Consider the following 17534-nt stretch of genomic DNA (forward strand, 5'->3'; position numbering starts at 1 on the left):
GTGCAAAACAACTTTTGTTTATAACAAAACCGGCCTCGGTGGCGTCGTGGTTAGGCCATCGGTCTACAGGCTGGTAGGTACTGGGTTCGGATCCCAGTCGAGGCATGGGATTTTTAATCTAGATACCGACTCCAAACCCTGAGTGAGTGCTCCGCAAGGCTCAATGGGTAGGTGTAAACCACTTGCACCGACCAGTGATCCATAACTAGTTCAACAAAGGCCATGGTTTGTGCTATCCTGCCTGTGGGAAGCGCAAAAAGATCCCTTGCTGCTAATCGGAAAGAGTAGCCCATGTAGTGGCGACAGCGGGTTTCCTCTCAAAATCTGTGTGGTCCTTAACCATATGTCTGACGCCATATAACCGTAAATAAAATGTGTTGAGTGCGTCGTTAAATAAAACATTCCTTTCCTTTCTTTCTTTGTTTATAACAAACGCGTCATGTGATATACAATATTTACGTGTATTTATCTACCACAGGTTGTCACCGGTACGAATCACATCCGCTGACATTGGCTGTCCACTTACAAAACATAGGGCATTTAATTTTGCAAAAGTTTCAATGCCGGTATAACTAATAATTACATTATGATTTATTTTCCATTTCAGGCCATATTTTGAAATGAAGGCCAAGTGCGAACTAAAACTGAAGGTAAATAAAACAATTATTTGTAAGCATTGTCAGGGTCGTACTAGTGGGCAGAAAGGGGGTGGGAAGTGAAGAAGTTGTCACCCAGAATAAATATAAAAACTGCCCTTGTTAGTGTATATGTGGGCGGGGGGGGGGGGGGGGGGGGGGGGACGTAGCCAGTGGTAAAGCGCTCGCTTGATGCGCGGTCGGTTTGGGATCGATCCCCGTCAGTGGGCCCATTGGACTATTTCTTGCTGCAGCCAGTGCACCATGACTGGTACATCAAAGGCCGTGGTATGTGCTATCCTGTCTATGGGATGGTGCATATAAAAGATCCCTTGCTGCTAATCGAAAAGAGTAGCCCATAAAGTGGCGACAGCGGGTTTTTACTCAATATCTGTGTCGTCCTTAACCATATGTCCAACGCCATATAACCGTAAATAAAATGTGTTGAGTGCGTCGTTAAATAAACCATTCCTTATTGTATATATATATGGGGGGGGGGGGGATTTAGGTTAGTCGGTAGAACACTCGACTAAGGTGCTTTGGTCGAAGGGTCGAACTCCTTTCGTGGACCTTTTCTCGACTGGGTTACTTTACCGTCTTTGCTAGTGCTCTATGGTTGGAATATCAAAGGCGGCGGTACGTGCTGTCCTGAATTTGGGAAAGTGCATATAAAAAATATCTTGCTGCCAATGGGAAAAAGCTAGGTTTCCTCTGATGACCACTTGTTAAAATTACCAAATGTTTCACACCTAATAGCCGGTGTTTAATATGCTCTCGTGGTGTCGTTAAACAGGCTTCAACTTTTCATTTGGTATCAGTGTCTTTAGTGAAGTGTTCATAGTTGTCATAATAGGGCATGATTGAGCCGTATTTCAGTGGTAAAGTGTTCGCCTGATGCGCGGTCGGTCTAGGATCGATCCCCGTCGGTGGGCCCATTGGGCTATTTCTCGTTCCAGACAGTGCACCACGACTGGTATATCAAAGACCGTGGTATGTACTATCCTGTCTGTGGCATGGTGCATACAAACGATCCCTTGCTACTAATGGAAAACATGTAGCAGGTTTTCTCTGATGACTACTTATCAAAATTACCAAATGTTTGATACCTAATAGCCAGTGTTTAATTAATCAATGTGCTCTAGTGGTGTCGTTAAACAAAACAAGTTTCAATTTTTCATTTGGTATCAGTGTATTTTGTGAAGTGTTGATGGTTGTCATAGGGCAACGGTACTGGAGTGTGTGTGCACTCGTGTTAATCACCTACTGTTGTTCAACACGGGCATGGTCACGTAATAAATAAGGTGACCCACATAGCAATGTTATCATGCATTGTGTCTGAACTAGACTAGGACAATGGAATTAGATTCTATTGTTGAATACACTATGTAATCTACCAGAGCTATTCAGAGCTATTTCGCACCTTATTTATGACATCACGAAATTATACTGAACAACAACAAAAAAACTTTTTTTTTTTTTTTTAAACCTAAAAAGAAAAAGAAAAAAAAGCTCGCAAATTTAAATTTAGTTTTCTTTAATAATTAATTGAAAATTATACAGTTATAAACCCTGTGGGTTTTTGTGTCTTTAAAATTATCTATGTCTTGCGAACACCTTAAGCCAATTTTGACAGTCTGTTTGCCGAATTAACTGTATTATAAAACAATATATATGTAGATATATGTATTATAATATTCGCTTGTCCTTTGTTGTTCAGTATATAATAATCCTATTTAGACCGCGCAGTCATACGGAGCTGATGAAACGATGAAAACTTGAAAATGTTTGCTTTGGTGGTAGCTAATCATTCAAGACTTGACATTAACCGTTAATGTATGCCAAATAAAACATTGCCAACAATTATTGTTTCTGGGCCGTGCGTAGCCTAAAATAAAGTGGGAGGGGGTACTAAAATACAACTAGATAACAGAAATATGGAATCTTTTGCTAGAGAAAAAAGGCACTTTTAAACTAAAAGGATACGTTTTCATATATTTTTTCTGGATGGGCAAAGAGTCCAACCGCACCCCCCCCCCCCCCCATCCCCAGTTAGAGATATCGGGATTCCTTAACGTATAAGCTCGTGGAAGGTGCTAGATTTGTCCTCCCGTAAGATCATTACTTATCAATAGTGTATAATGATACTAAATGAGTAGCTCAAGCAGGTATATCCCATATGTTCTGCTTATTTGTTGGAACAAGCTTCGTCAACAAAAAAACCCACCAAAAATACCAATGATATCAGATAGTAAAATAAATTGTTTCTGGTTTGGTTTTGTATGTTAACTTTGACGATCTGTTTGCAGCAACAGAAGCAGAATGTGAGCGATTTACAACAGGCCATCACGTCTACCAAACGGAAGTACGCAGACGCCTTGAGCCGCCTGGAGAAGATCTCTGAGGAAATCCACGAGTCTCGACGCCAGACGATACTGCTCATGTTCCCGCGCGAACCGGGTGTAGGGGCGGACAGCGACAGTCTGTGTTCCAGTATAACTGAATCAGGCATAGGTTAGGATCAATTGCTGTATGCACCTAAATAACTCAGTCCTACATTATCTTCTAATTCCTTCTCTTTTCCTTTTTCTCTTTTATTTATTCGTGTCTCTTTTAGAGTATGTGATCGATGGTCATAAATACACCTTCTCTTCTTTTTGTAGCCCATTTTCTTTTAGTGGCTTTGCTGTTTTATTAGGTGTCTGTCTTTCCCTTCTCCTCTTTTGTTCCTCTTTTATTTTGTCTTTCTGTCCCTGGGTAAAAATGTTTGTGATATTCTAGGAAATTCCTTTTGATGTGTTTTACATGTTAATATATATAAAATGAACATTTAAATGAATTGTTTAATGCCTCACCTAAACAATACAGTGTGTTAAAGTAGTCTAATTATCTAATATTGTAATATTGTGAAGATTTCAATTCATTGTCATTCATGCCAATCACGAAGTCCAAATATCTCACATGAACTTAGGCTACAGAAAACAAGAATAATGTGTATATGTTTGCTTGGTTTTTTTTTTAGAAAAGGGACTGTTTCCGTCACTGACAAAATCAGCATCAGGAGATGATGTGAGCCACAACACTGATTCCTGTTCAGTGACTTCTGATCAGGATGAGGATGCGGTGTTCCACGTTACGGAAAATACACCCGACCCCTGCGCCTGTCCAGCGATCGACACGGATAACTCTAAATCTGGGACTACTACCAGGAACAATGTGTCTTGGGTCCAGTCTTCAAAAGACTCTACAGACACCGTGTCATTGGGCATGAGATCTTCTGGAAGTGGGTCCAGTGTTCAGGAAAAAGTACCAACAGATTTACTGGCTGATCCAGTAGCAGACGATTCAACAAGTATATCGTCTGCTTCTGTTACAGACGACACTAATCACTGTGTGGATCCAGACGTACGCGCGTCTTCTCCTGCAGAAACAAGTACTGATACCGAAAATAATGAGCATGGTGAAGTGCCTCTGTCTGAGGGACGCGAACCAGGCAATAGTTCGGACACTAAACAAATATCAGAAGACACTGTGTCTACACGATTGGAATCTTCCGAAAGTGCAATAATTGTTCAGGAAAAAGAATCCGAAGATTCAGAGATTCGTCCAGTTACAGACGTCACCACGTCTGCTTCCATAACGAAAGACTCAGCTCCTTCGATGTGCACGCCATCTATTGTTGTGACAAACACTGACGAACAAAATGATGTACCAAGTGAGGTATCTTTATCACAGAAACGCGAACCGGGAAGCGGTTCGGAAAGTCAACCTGTGTGTACAGAAACTTGTGACGAATCAGCGCTCACGGCAAAAATAGAAATCACAGAAGAACAGAATCTAGACATTGTCGTTAAAGAGTGTGAAACAGAAACTGGGCCTGCGTTTCAGAGCAGCGAACACGTGTGTAGTTAATGTGACATGGAAGGTCACTTGAATCGTGTAGTTAACGTGCGTATTCAAATGTGAAACTGTGATATTTTGAAATGTGCGAAGGTGTGTCAACACGATGCAACATGTGTTTACGATTTCTATCATACGCTATACACGTAGATGTTTTGCGCAGACGCTATTGAAGGACATGCTGCCCTTGAATAAATACGAATCGCATATCAAGTTCGATACATCCACGGATGCGTACCTCAGCCTTTTTTCTTTGTTATTTTAGAATTGTATTAGGGCTAAATATAGCGAACCATGGCTTCGCAAGTATCCCATCCCTGGCTCTGGTGGCTCTGAATCGTGTGGATTTATGTTAGTTGTACAAGTCGTGAAGGTTTCAAAGCAACTGGATAATATTTTAACTCTACTGACTAATCTTAAGCTCTGGACCAATCAAACTACATGCCAAAATCGTTAGTACAATTGCGCTATATGTAAACGGTTCTTATGATAATTTCAAGACACCCCCCCCCCCCCCCCCCCCCCCACACCACACACACACATGCATGGGGATATGGGTGATTACTGACATTCTTGTCATAACATCCTATACTACAATTACATAATTTGGCAGTATATGCATTTAAAACTTACTACAGATCCGGTTCTTATAACTCGATTTCACGGACTCCCCACAGACACGCACATTTTATTTAAGACAGTAAAATAAATCGGTGTATTTATTATGTATTTTCTTCCACTGAACACGTGCATGACGGTCCGCAGCGGTCAACACAAGTTCTATGCCCTAACTGTTTAGAACATCTACTTTCGTATGTCCGTAACACGTGCGTATATATATATATATATATATATATATATATATATATATATATATATATATATATATGTTTGCGTGGAAGCGATGAATCGTGGCAATATTCAAATCTCCTATATACGCCTGGTGGAATCGTTTCTGGAATAACCCTAAATAGTTTAACTAAAAGTGAATGATATCATATTGAAAGGAAATTCGTGTGTTGTTAACGATTAATAAAGGATACACAAGGAAGCACTGCTATACTTAGGTCAAGTGTACTGTAGCCCAGCCCTGATTTTAAGCTGAGTCAGGGCTAGAGTCCGTTTGGTGTTAAAAACTGTCAATTTTGAAATTTCAGACGACTAAAGAGTCGTTAAGTACTGTATCTAAATTACACATAAATGCAGTTTCTTAAAGGGACATACCCTAGTTTTTAGACACTAAGGCATATTTTTTACTATTAGAGCCGTTTCTGATAACTGAAATCATACTTTACTTAGATTTCATTGTTTAGATTATCAATTTCCGTACATTCGAAGTGTTTTTGGCCATCCTGGTGTTTTTAATATCACAAAATGCATTTCTCATATTTTTAAAAACGCACGTGCGTCTGAGAAGTAACAGTTATGGAGTCGAGTTTTAGTCTATTTTTAGAGGATATTTCACCATTTCAAAGTCACAGACTCATGTTTCACTCAAGTGTAACTGTATCCAAATGTGTTACAGGTTAGCAGATTTACTAAACTTAGTGTGCATTTTCATGAGTTGAAACTAGGGTCTGTCCCTTTAAATCTGATGGCACAGACTTTTAGTTCGATTATCTTGGAGACAACTTATAACATTACATGTATATGTTTCCGAATAGTACAAATATAACGCAACAAGAAGAAACCGTACACCATAATCCGAATCTGTTTTAGTTAGGGTTGTGAGGTTTCTCCTTGCACAAATCATGTTACTATAATCTTAAAGAGTCAAACTAAAGGGTCTTTAACCTCAGATTTAGAAAAATGTGTGTATTTAAGACACAGTACATGGCGACCTTTTGGTTGTCGAAAATTGGCATTATGTTACATAGAGTAATCTCTAGCGCTGAGCAACATATACAAAAGGCAGGGCTAAAGTCTACTCGAGCTATATATACCGGGTTCGGGTAAGTTTTGGACATGCTCATATGTCGCTAAAGCTTCGAGCACGTGTGTCCCGGGGCCGGTCTCTGGACAATCTGATTAAAATAAGCTCTACTGGTCTCACCAGTAGATCTAACAGTATTGTATGGACTCCCATGTCCAGGTGACATTTCATCTATAAATAACAATTTAAAGATCGACCAATTACACTTCGCCTTTTATAACGTTATTCGGGAGCATACAAATTCTAAAAATATCGGTCGAGACTATTTATGCAATAGGCGAACTTGTTGGTCTATTTCAACATTTAAAAAACAGGGGGGGGGGGGGGGGGGGGAATGCAATAATAAACTCTGGATTGTATATTAGTATAAACAGATTTTATGGCTATACCATCACGGTTTTTTTTGTTAGTCTTGAAACGAATTTTATACAAATATTTATATTGAAATTAGTTTCCGGCATATTTCGTAATTCACCCGAATGTTTTCAAATTCTTTTCAAATCACTGGCATGATTTTGCAAGTAAAGTTTTGATTGGTCGAATGAAAGGTCAACTGGACATGAGCTCCAATGGGCTGTTGTTAGATCCACATGTAATAGTGGAGCTAATTTTAATTAGATTGGTTTCTGGATAACCCATATACATGTATACCATTAAATTGTAAACATCTGTGATAATCTTGGCTTATCATTGTAGATAACACTAATTTGTTTATTGTATCCATAACAAATAAAACGACTGGCGATATTAAAATTGTGTAGACTTGTTGAAATATTTTAATCCACCTATTCATACAGAATATATTAACATTTCTAAAGTGTTTGTGTTTGTTATGAACACAATTATATGAACTGATAATGTTATCTGAACATTGTAGATTAATTTAATAAAGAACTAGGGCATTGGAAAATAGTGTTTACTATTAGACTGTTAGATCTGAATTGAATTGTTTACTCTTTACTGGTGTTAATAAAATAATTTTTTTAAACACAAGTACCATACAACTGAATACAACTTCTATTTGCAGACGAATGAAACATTAACCACCGTTGCGGTGCTTTTAAAATGTATGGCAAACGTCATGTTTCCAATTTATAACACGTTTTTTCTTCCAGAATATTAATTTTGTGATTTTTCATCATCTAGGAAGAAACTTAACTTGTTGTCATTGTCAGTATCTGCTTTTATTCATTTCCTTTTGATACACAGTAAAACAATAAAATAATCTATAAAATCTGTTCCAACTGTTGTTGACCTTGTTTTGATTCTGTTGATTCACTGCAAAATGAATCACTTAAAAACTCTTTGAAAGGGAGAGATCTATCTCAGTCGGTAGAGCGCTCGCTTGAGGTGCTTGTGTCGTAGGATCGAATCATCTCAGTGGACCCATTCTCAGATTGCCCCCCCCCCCCCCCCCCGTCTCAACCAGTGCTCCACTATTGGTATATTAAAGGCCGTCTGCATGCGGGAACAAAGTGCATCTAAAATATCCCTTGCTGCTAATGAGAGAATGTTACGGGTGTGTGTGCCCAGGACAGCGTGCTTGAACCTTAATTGAATATAAGCACACGAAAATAAGTTGAAATGAAATTAATGTAGCGGGTTTCCTCGAAGTGTACGAGTCAAAAATCACCAACTGTTTGACATCCATTAGGCGGTGATTAACAAATGAATGTGCGCTAGTAGTTTCGTAAAACAAAACAAACCTTAAATTTAAAACTCCTTGAGGCGAGGTTAAGTGAGATACCGATGCAGACCGTAAGCCCGTTTCAACTTACCACCGTCCCCTCCAGACTTTGAATGGCTTAATGTTTCATAACATTGTTACATAACAAAATACTCTTGAAATTGCAGCTGGATGTTTGAAATGTATTCCTATCTCTATCGTCTGTTTATTTAAAAGCGATATCAGATCGACATGTGACGTGCCCAGTAATGCCTAGCGCGTGCTCTAACTGTCTGATGACGCGTGCAGGCCTGATAATAGTATCCACAAACCTGTTAAGTCACGAACGCTAGGTGACGTCATGTTATTCAATAGCATATGTCTTGCGGTTCTTTATCTTCTAGGGGCGATGTCTTGGTTTGGCTTACAACTGGTCAAACGTAACACGATACACGTTTGTCGTACTAGGAAGGACCGGCCTCGGTGGCGTAGTGGTTAGGCCATCGGTCTACAGGCTGGTAGGTACTGGGTTCGGATCCCAGTCGAGGCATGGGATTTTTAAATCAAGATACCGATTCCAAACCATGAGTGAGTGTTCCGCAAGGCTCAGTGGGTAGGTGTAAACCACTTACACCGACCAGTGATCCATAACTGGTTCAACAAAGGCCATGGTTTGTGCTATCCTGCCTGTGGGAAACGCAAATAAAAGATCCCTTGCTGCTAATCGGTAGCCCATGTAGTGGCGACAGCGGGTTACCTCTCAAACTCTGTATGGTCCTTAACCATATGTCTGACGCCATATAACCGTAAATAAAATGTGTTGAGTGCGTCGTTAAATAAAACATTTCTTCATTTATTTTTATTTTTACTAGGAAGGAAGGAAATTTTTATTTAACGACGCACTGAACACATTTTATTTACAGTTATATGGCGTCGGATTTTGTTTGTCGTACTAAAACGGCAGAGGTATATAGTAGCGCATAGTGCTGGAGCAAAACCTCAAATTTGGGCAAAAATTATATACATAATATTAGGGGAAAATGTGTTAATCTGAGACTTTTTTTTACCATGTATTTCTATCATTATACCCTCAGAATTAGTTGCAATCCATGTAAAAATGCGTAATGATTTGTTTGCAATCCTATACAGCTGTTTGGTAGTAATGCTAATATGAATAAATGTTATCCAAATTCGGGCATTTCTGTTTAATTCGGGCACTTTCGTTTAATTCGGGCAAAAGCCCGACAAAAATGGGAGCCCGTACACATATGGCGTAGCGTGGTCTGAACCAGGAGGGGTGTGTCTGAGGGGGGGGGGAGGGGGATATGAACCTAGCAGACCCTTTTGTCTACATTTTCCCTGGACACCTATATGAACAGCCTAATATTAGACTGTAAAAATGTTTTAGCCTCAGAGGGAGTGGGGTCATCCGAACTCATCAAATTCCACCCCTCTCTCCAACCCCACAACTTACGCCAACCAATGGCGTGCTGTTAGTATTCCTTTTGAAAGAAAGAAAGACAGAAAGAAAGAAAGAAAGAAGAAAGAAAGAAAGAAAAAGAAAGGAATATTTGTTTAACTACGAACATTTGTTGTCGCTACAAAGAAAGAAAGAAAGAAATGTTTTATTTAACGACGCACTCAACACATTTTATTTACGGTTATATGGTTAAGGACCACACAGATTTTGAGAGGAAACCCGCTGTCGCCACTACATGGGCTACTCTTTCCGATTAGCAGCAAAAGATCTTTTATTTGCGCTTCCTACAGGCAGGATAGCACAAACCATGGCCTTTGTTGAACCAGTTATGGATCACTGGTCGGTGCAAGTGGTTTACACCTACCCATTGAGCCTTGCGGAGCTCTAACTCAGGGTTTGGAGTCGGTATCTGGATTACAAATCCCATGCCTCGACTGGGATTCGAACCCAGTACCTACCAGCCTGTAGACCGATGGTCTAACCACTACGCCACCGAGGCCGATTTGTTGTCGTTACATCCCATGATTTGGACGCTTGATCCACACACAGAGAGAGAAAAACAGGAAATCAGCTGCCGCCAAATGATAAAAAAACAAACCAAAACATAAAGTGATCTTTTATATGCACTTTCCCATAGACAAAACAATACATATCATGTCCTTTGATGTACCAATCGAAGGTCAGTCGTTGGGACGGGGAGAATCTGAGCCAAACGGTCAATGCTGCGACTCATCGCATACAGACAAAGTGTCCCCACCACTGAGGTACATCGTCTTCCTAGTTCTATTGAAATCCCAGGAAGCTCTCACAAAAATGCCAGACCATTTCTATGTCCATATTTCTTAGTTCATATATATAATTTTAAACAAAGTAGGCAAGTCTCCGGTGGTTGTATGTACTCGAGAAATATTACTCCATCTAGATCATTATCAGACACGCCCACCGCCAGCACCGCCCAGGCACAGTTATAGAAGTTAGTGATGGAAATCAGTTACTTATTTTATTTTTTTATTCCAAGCCCCTTGTTTACAATTAGAACAACACATGCCAGATATTGTTTCATTCTTCGGTTGGTAGTGGGCATGTTGTAACCTGGTACTTGGGGCGGACAAAAGGTCGAATGGTTTTATATTTAATTTTGTTTCTGCTCCATTTAGCGGGGCGGCCGGCCCGCTATTGCATTTTGCCTCCCCGCTTTCGTGTTTTGCCGCCCCCTTTATTTATCTCTATCCCTCTTTATTTTCCTGCATCCTACTATATTTTATAGAACCCAGCTCCGCCATTACATATTGGACACTTTTTTTCACACTGAAAAAAAAATCGATCAGTCGGCCCACTCGACATCAAAGAAAACAAGACGCGGTGTGAGAAAAACGTCAGTGGTTTACGATAGTTACCGTGACGTAATTTAACACTATTTTAACAGCCTCGGTCAATCAGTCTTTTGTGTTTACTAACTTTCGTCTGATATTTTTTTCTCAATTGCAGATGTTGGTCGTAACTGATGATTTTTAATTACTGTCATTTGTTTATGCTGTAATTCTTTATAAAATATTATAAACTTTTCATTTGGGGGGTATCACCGCTTATAAAAATAACGGAAGTGGTAGTGTTCATCATTAAAAGTATTTTTCTTGGACGCCAAATTATATATACACCGCCTTTACTAAAACGAAACTACTTTTTATCATCGGGCGATATCAGTGCGATCGATTCATTCGATGAAGAAATAAAAAGAACACGGACATGTTATCCCAATTTAGGGGATCACCTTTATTTTTTTAGATATCTTGAAATCTTTATTAAATAAATTTAAAACAAGGGGTATGTCTTTTCGCAAAGTCGACCAATACCCAACGATAGGCCTACACGTAGATCAAGTACTCGGGCTAGCCTATACGGTAACCATGTTTCCCACCCCTTTTTTTTTTCTTTTTCTCTTCTGGTTTCTTTTTTATGGGGGTGGAGGGGGCTTCCGCCCTCCTTTAATTTTTACCCAGCGAGAATATTATGTAGGCCTACATTTCCTTCTGCTCTTTTTCCATTTCCTTCAACTTCAAAATATGGTCATAAATTTGATTTTCAGATTATTTTCTAAAAGACAATCCACTGCATCCTTTCTGTAACTTGTGCTAATTGGATCAGGTTCAGTGTCATTCTGCTCACTGGTGTTATCATCAGATAAGTGTTTGATTCTATGTTCAGTATTGTCAACATCTACTGGACTGTATTTATCATTCATCCAATACAGTTAAAGTTACAGTTAGAGAACATTGATTTATTAATCATCGGCTATGTCAAACATTTGGTAATATTGACCTATAGTCTTACAGGGGAAACCCGCTACATTTTTCTATTAGTAGCAACGGATGTTTTATATGCACCATCCCACAGACAGGATAACACATACCACGGCCTTTGATATGCCAGTCGTTGTGCACTGGATGGGACGAGAAATAGCCCAATGGCTCCACCGACGGGGATCGACCCCAGACCTACCGCGTATCAGGCGGGCGCTTTATCACTGGACTACGTCCCGCTCATCATCTAATACAGATACTGTTTCTTCCGTTTCCACTGTTCTTAGTCTTGTTCTTCTATTTTGAATTCCAAAATGTGCCTCAAAGAGTAGACCTATTTCAAGCTTTTATAAAATTAGAATATACATCTGTAAGGAAAGAAAACCAACTCCTTATATACAAATGATGTGAAGTGAGTAAAGTGAACAGATATTATAATAATTTAATAATTATCACACACACTCACGCACGCACATACTTTTACAGCAATAAAAATAATAATAAAATTGGGAGAAACAACCTTTCGAGAATTGATCTACTATACCTCCGCATGTTAATCTCTAGACCAGCTTATGCAATGACATCATGGCGTATAATAAAGGTATATAAATGAAACGTTTCTGTTACCGTACCGCAATGTGTGTGCAGACGACAGTAAATTTGTTTGCAAACGATGGTAAAAGAAATAACCAAAAATGTAGTATTGTTACAGATATATATATTTTTTTGTAGGAAATGATTTAGTTTTCAGTATTTAGATTATAAATAGAAGTAGGAGTAGAAATAGCGGTGTTGATTGTAGTCCACAGAACAGTTAGTCCTAACCGAGTGGTAGACCCATGCAACCCGATACGATCCTAATTTGATGTTTGGTCTAACTTATGAATATTGTATATAACTTCTGGAAAGGTTGCTGAACTTTATGTTATGTATAATCATGCACTTTTTAAAAACGTGTGATACATGCATACCATATCGATATATTGGACTTCTCCAAAGTACTGATGGTATCGCTAACGATCTCGAAAAATTTTCTCAGGTACAAAATACAAAATAGTAGCCAAACACTATTGTACATATATATGTTTACTTCAAACTGATCTTCATGTAAAGAAGAGTAAAGTAAAGTGTGTTTTATTTAACGACGCCACTAGCGCACATTGATTTTTTTTATCTTATCATCGGCTATTGGATGTCAAACATATTATGGTCATTCTGACACTTTTTTAGAGGAAACTAGCTGTCGCCACATAGGCTACTCTTTTACGACAGGCAGCAAGGGATCTTTTATTTGTGCTTCCCACAGGCAGGATAGCACAAGCCATGGCCTTTGTTGAACTAGTTATGGATCACTGGTCGGTGTAAGAGGTTTACACCTACCCATTGAGCCTTGCGGAGCACTCACTCAGGATTTGGAGTCGGTATCTGGATTAAAAATGCCAACCCTCGACTGGGATCCGAACCCAGTACCTACCAGCCTGAAGACCGATGACCTAACCACGACGCCACCGAGGCCGGTATGTAAAGAAGAAGATGTCATCTTCTAAATTCTTGAAAACAAACAATGCAAACAACATGTCAACTTTTACTTTCGCGTTTACAAGTGACTTCAAACTTTGAGCCGCGTTTACTCGGTTTCTGACGCCATGCTAAGTTGTAGGTTTTCGCGTGTGACGGCTCATATATGCTTACATGATTTTGATAACCAATACAATGGGAATAAGTTATAATCAGTTTGCACCAACCGATCAACGTTCGATTATATAATCGGTTAGAATAATATGAACATAAGAAGTATTTAGATTATAAGGACCATGCACTTACTGTGTTTAACATACAAATGGCTAATTTTACCGTTACTGTTTACTATCTGTTTTCTGTAAAGGGACTGACCCTAGTTTTTAAACTCTAAGGCATGTTTTTCACTATTAGAGACGTTTATGATCACTGAAATCAAACATTACTTATATTTTATTGTTTAGATTATCCATTTCCATACAACCGAAGTGTTTCTGGTCATTCTGGTGTTTCTAATACCACAACATGCATTGTTCATATTTTTAAAAATGCACGTGCGTCTGAGAAATAACGGTTATGGAGTCACGTTTTAGTATATTTTTAAGGGTATTTCAACTTCACAGACTCTTGTTTCACTCTGTTGTATCCAAATTCGTTACAGGTTTTTAAATTAATCAAACGTGGTGTCCATGTTTACGGGTTGAAACTAGGGTCTAGGTGAAAAATATCCCTTAGTGTGTAAAAACTAGGGTCTGACCATTTAACAAACCCCGGCATATTATGGGGTTTTATAATCGATCAGCACTTAATCAGCGATCAATTTTCGATTATAATCGATCATTGGAACATCACCATTTCACTTGAACTTATTTTAGTTGCTTGTTTATATCCAATTAAGGTTCAAGCACGTTGTCCTGAGCACACACCTCAGCTATCTGGGCTGTCTGTCCAGGACAGTGGGTTAGTTGTTAGTGGTGAGAGAGAAGAGGGTGTAGTGGTCTTACACCTACCCATCGAGTCATTAAAACTCGCTCTGGGTGGGAGCCGGTACCGGGCTGCGAACTCTGTATAGTGTACCTACCAGTCTTATGTCCAATGGCTTAAACCACGACACCACCGAGGTCGGTGGAACATCGCTAATAGAAGTTGTATACAACAATACGTGGCGTACGGGATCCCGTTTATGGGGGGGGGGGGGGGGGGGGGGGGGGGGGGGAGGGCAGGTTGGTTTTCCCCTGAATTAAACAAAAATGCCCGAATCTGGATAACAACATTTATTCATATTAGCATTATTATCAAACAGCTATATAGGGTTGAAAACGAATCGCTACGCATTTTTACTTGGATTACAACTAATTTTGAAGGTAGAATGATGAAAATACACATAGTAAAAACGTCTTAGGCCAGTATTTTTTAACAAGAACTTTTGTGCACAAAGGTAGGAGGAAGGGGAAAAAAACCCCCAAAAAACCCCAAACCTGTTTGGGGTGTATCAGTAGGGGTGATTTTTTTTTAATATGGCTACTTTGATAGATGTGGATTCTTTGTAACAAAATAAGATTGACAAGGCACCTCTAAGCTCCCACATTTCCTGTGGGAAAATAGACACTACTGATGCTTTTAATGTGAGAGAAGCAAGAGTACTACAGAGAAAACATCAGACAGCTACCTACCATGATCAAAGGTTTGACCCCCAAAGTGACACTCCACAATGCGAAGAGACAAGTGCGCAGGTGCATAGAAATCGGAGCGAAATAGCGAATCGGGAACGAAAGAGAGCGACCGAAGACGAATTAACAATTCGTATCTACAACGGTATATTTATTGACGAAATAAGTGTTATTTCTCACTGTTTCCTTACGAAATGCGCCACAATAGACTAGAATGGTAACTCTTTTTTCTTTTTTTTAGAGTTCGAGTTCGTAAACCGAATAATAAAAAAATACTGGCCTTAGATTAGCACAGTTTGCCTGAATATCTGTGTCATTTTGGCCCGAATTTGAGGTTTTGCTCCAGCACTATGCACCTGCCCCCCTGCCTCGTACGATTATGGAACAGTAGACATATTCGATCTAGCCCACACTATAAGAACCACTGATCAGGGCCCCAGCCTACCCTATCCCACCCCCAGATACTTGCTGCTGGTGGTACTTGGTGAAGAGGAGGACGTCGTTAACTGCAACAACAACAAGATTTGGAAAAACCCCGGAACGACAGCGCCTTGCCTACCGGTGTTTACACAATTGGACGAGTCTCCCCTGGGTTGTCATGCAACGACCAGAAGCAGTCAGGCCCTTTTTAAGGGCCCTATGGGTAACCTAGGGAGACACCACAGCACCACAGAGGTCTAATTAACGAGCTACTCTCGATTCACTAATGTCATAACCTATATTAACTACGGAACTTTCTTTTTGACCGACCGTTCAAAATTGCGCTCAAATTCCTCAGTCAAACTTGCACACCTTTTCTCTTTTGGCATAATTCTTGCTCCATTCAAAAATTCCATGGCACCATTACCCCCCCCCCCCCCCCTTCCGCTGGTGCTCACCTGCACCTGCCAATGCAGGCGATCCCTCCTTCTCCCCCCCCCCCTTTTCCTATCCAAGACAGGCGTGCGCTACAACAGCTTGCTCTGAATGTGCACGTAAAGCCCTATGACCTGACCTGACCTGACCTGTCCCATTTCACTAAACATCGTAAGTTTACGTCTGCTACTAGCAGTTATACCTGTCATGCGTCAATCTAATTAAAATTAGCTCCACTATTACATGTGGATCTAACAGCACCCCGTTGGAGCTCATGTCCAGTTGACCTTTCATTCGACCAATCAAACCTTACTAGCAAAATCATGCCAGTGATTTAAAAAGAATTTGAAAACATTATGGATTATGCCGAGGGTAGTGAATGTATGCCGGAAACTAATTGCAATATAAAAATTTATATAAAATTCGTTTCACAGACGAAAAAAACCGTGATGGTATAGCCATAAAATCTGCTTATACTAGTTTACAATCCAGAGTTTATTACTGCATTCCTCCCCCCCCCCCCCCCCACCACCCCCTGTTTTTTTTCAATGTTGAAATAGACCAACAAATTCGCCTATTGCATAAGTAGTCTCGCCCGATATTTTTAGAATTTGTATGCTCCTGAATAACGCTATAAAAGGCGAAGTGTAATTGGTCGATATTTATAGATGAAATGTCACCTGGACCCAGTAGAGCTAATCAGATTGGGTCATGCGTTTACACGCGTTTAGCGTCTATTTCAAGCAGAAAATTACATCATTACGGAAGCTGGAGTATTTTAAAGGAGCTCAATCACGGATTTGGTGGGCCTTGTTTCTCTAAATATGCATTATAAATGGAAATTACATTCATTTGGAATACCAAACCTAGTTACTGTATGATCCAAAACATTTTAATTGAACTACGATCGAGGGAATTCCACGACACGCTTCATTTTTAAAATTTGGAAGTCTTCTTGTAAAAAGTCATAAAAATACGGAAAAACAGACTCGTAGTGATGAGGCTATATATACGACAACCGTATAATGTATTTGTGGATTTTACATAAACGATCGCCATGTATAGAGACTTGGCAAATGAGGGCCGGCTATATACATGGCAAATAATAAAAAATATATTATTTCATGACGAAAATAACCGCGAATACGCTGAAATAAAATAATAAACAGTCGGAACATGAACTCACCATTTATTATTATTATTATTATTATTACTATTATTATTATTAGGCGCGTGTGTAAATTATTTTGACTGGTTCGCAAAATGGTATTTCGGTTTTATTGTATAGCGTATTGTACCGTGTACTGTTGCATGTTTTGTTGTCCAAAGGTTGGCTAATTATTACTTAACTCAGTTGAATCCAGTTCTACGTGCAGGGACAAGTTCAGCCTGCCGTTTGTGTGTGTGTGCACGCACGTTAATCTTGCATTTTTATAGCCAAAACTCCTCCAGATAAAACACCGCCCCTCCACCCCAAAAGGTAGTAGTAGGCTAATAATAATAATAATAATAATAATAATAATAATAATAATAATAATAATTAGTAGTAGTAGTATTATAATGTTGGTAAAATCACGTCG

At 39.5% G+C, this 17534-nt stretch overlaps 1 protein-coding gene across 1 annotated transcript in view; it reads left to right on the top strand.

Moving 5' to 3' along the window:
* LOC121382192 (SH3 domain-binding protein 5-like) overlaps nt 1–5863 on the top strand; it is a 43176-nt gene extending 37313 nt beyond the window's left edge. Inside the window, exons 6-8 of the mRNA XM_041511715.1 lie at nt 608–650; nt 2942–3146; nt 3655–5863. Coding sequence (XP_041367649.1) covers nt 608–650; nt 2942–3146; nt 3655–4544 — 1138 coding nt within the window. The 3' untranslated portion in view covers nt 4545–5863. The remainder of the gene's footprint in view (nt 1–607; nt 651–2941; nt 3147–3654) is intronic.
* Nucleotides 5864–17534: the final 11671 nt, after the last annotated feature.

Source organism: Gigantopelta aegis, chromosome 9 (genome assembly GCF_016097555.1).
Source record: "Gigantopelta aegis isolate Gae_Host chromosome 9, Gae_host_genome, whole genome shotgun sequence".
Classification (NCBI taxonomy): domain Eukaryota; kingdom Metazoa; phylum Mollusca; class Gastropoda; order Neomphalida; family Peltospiridae; genus Gigantopelta; species Gigantopelta aegis.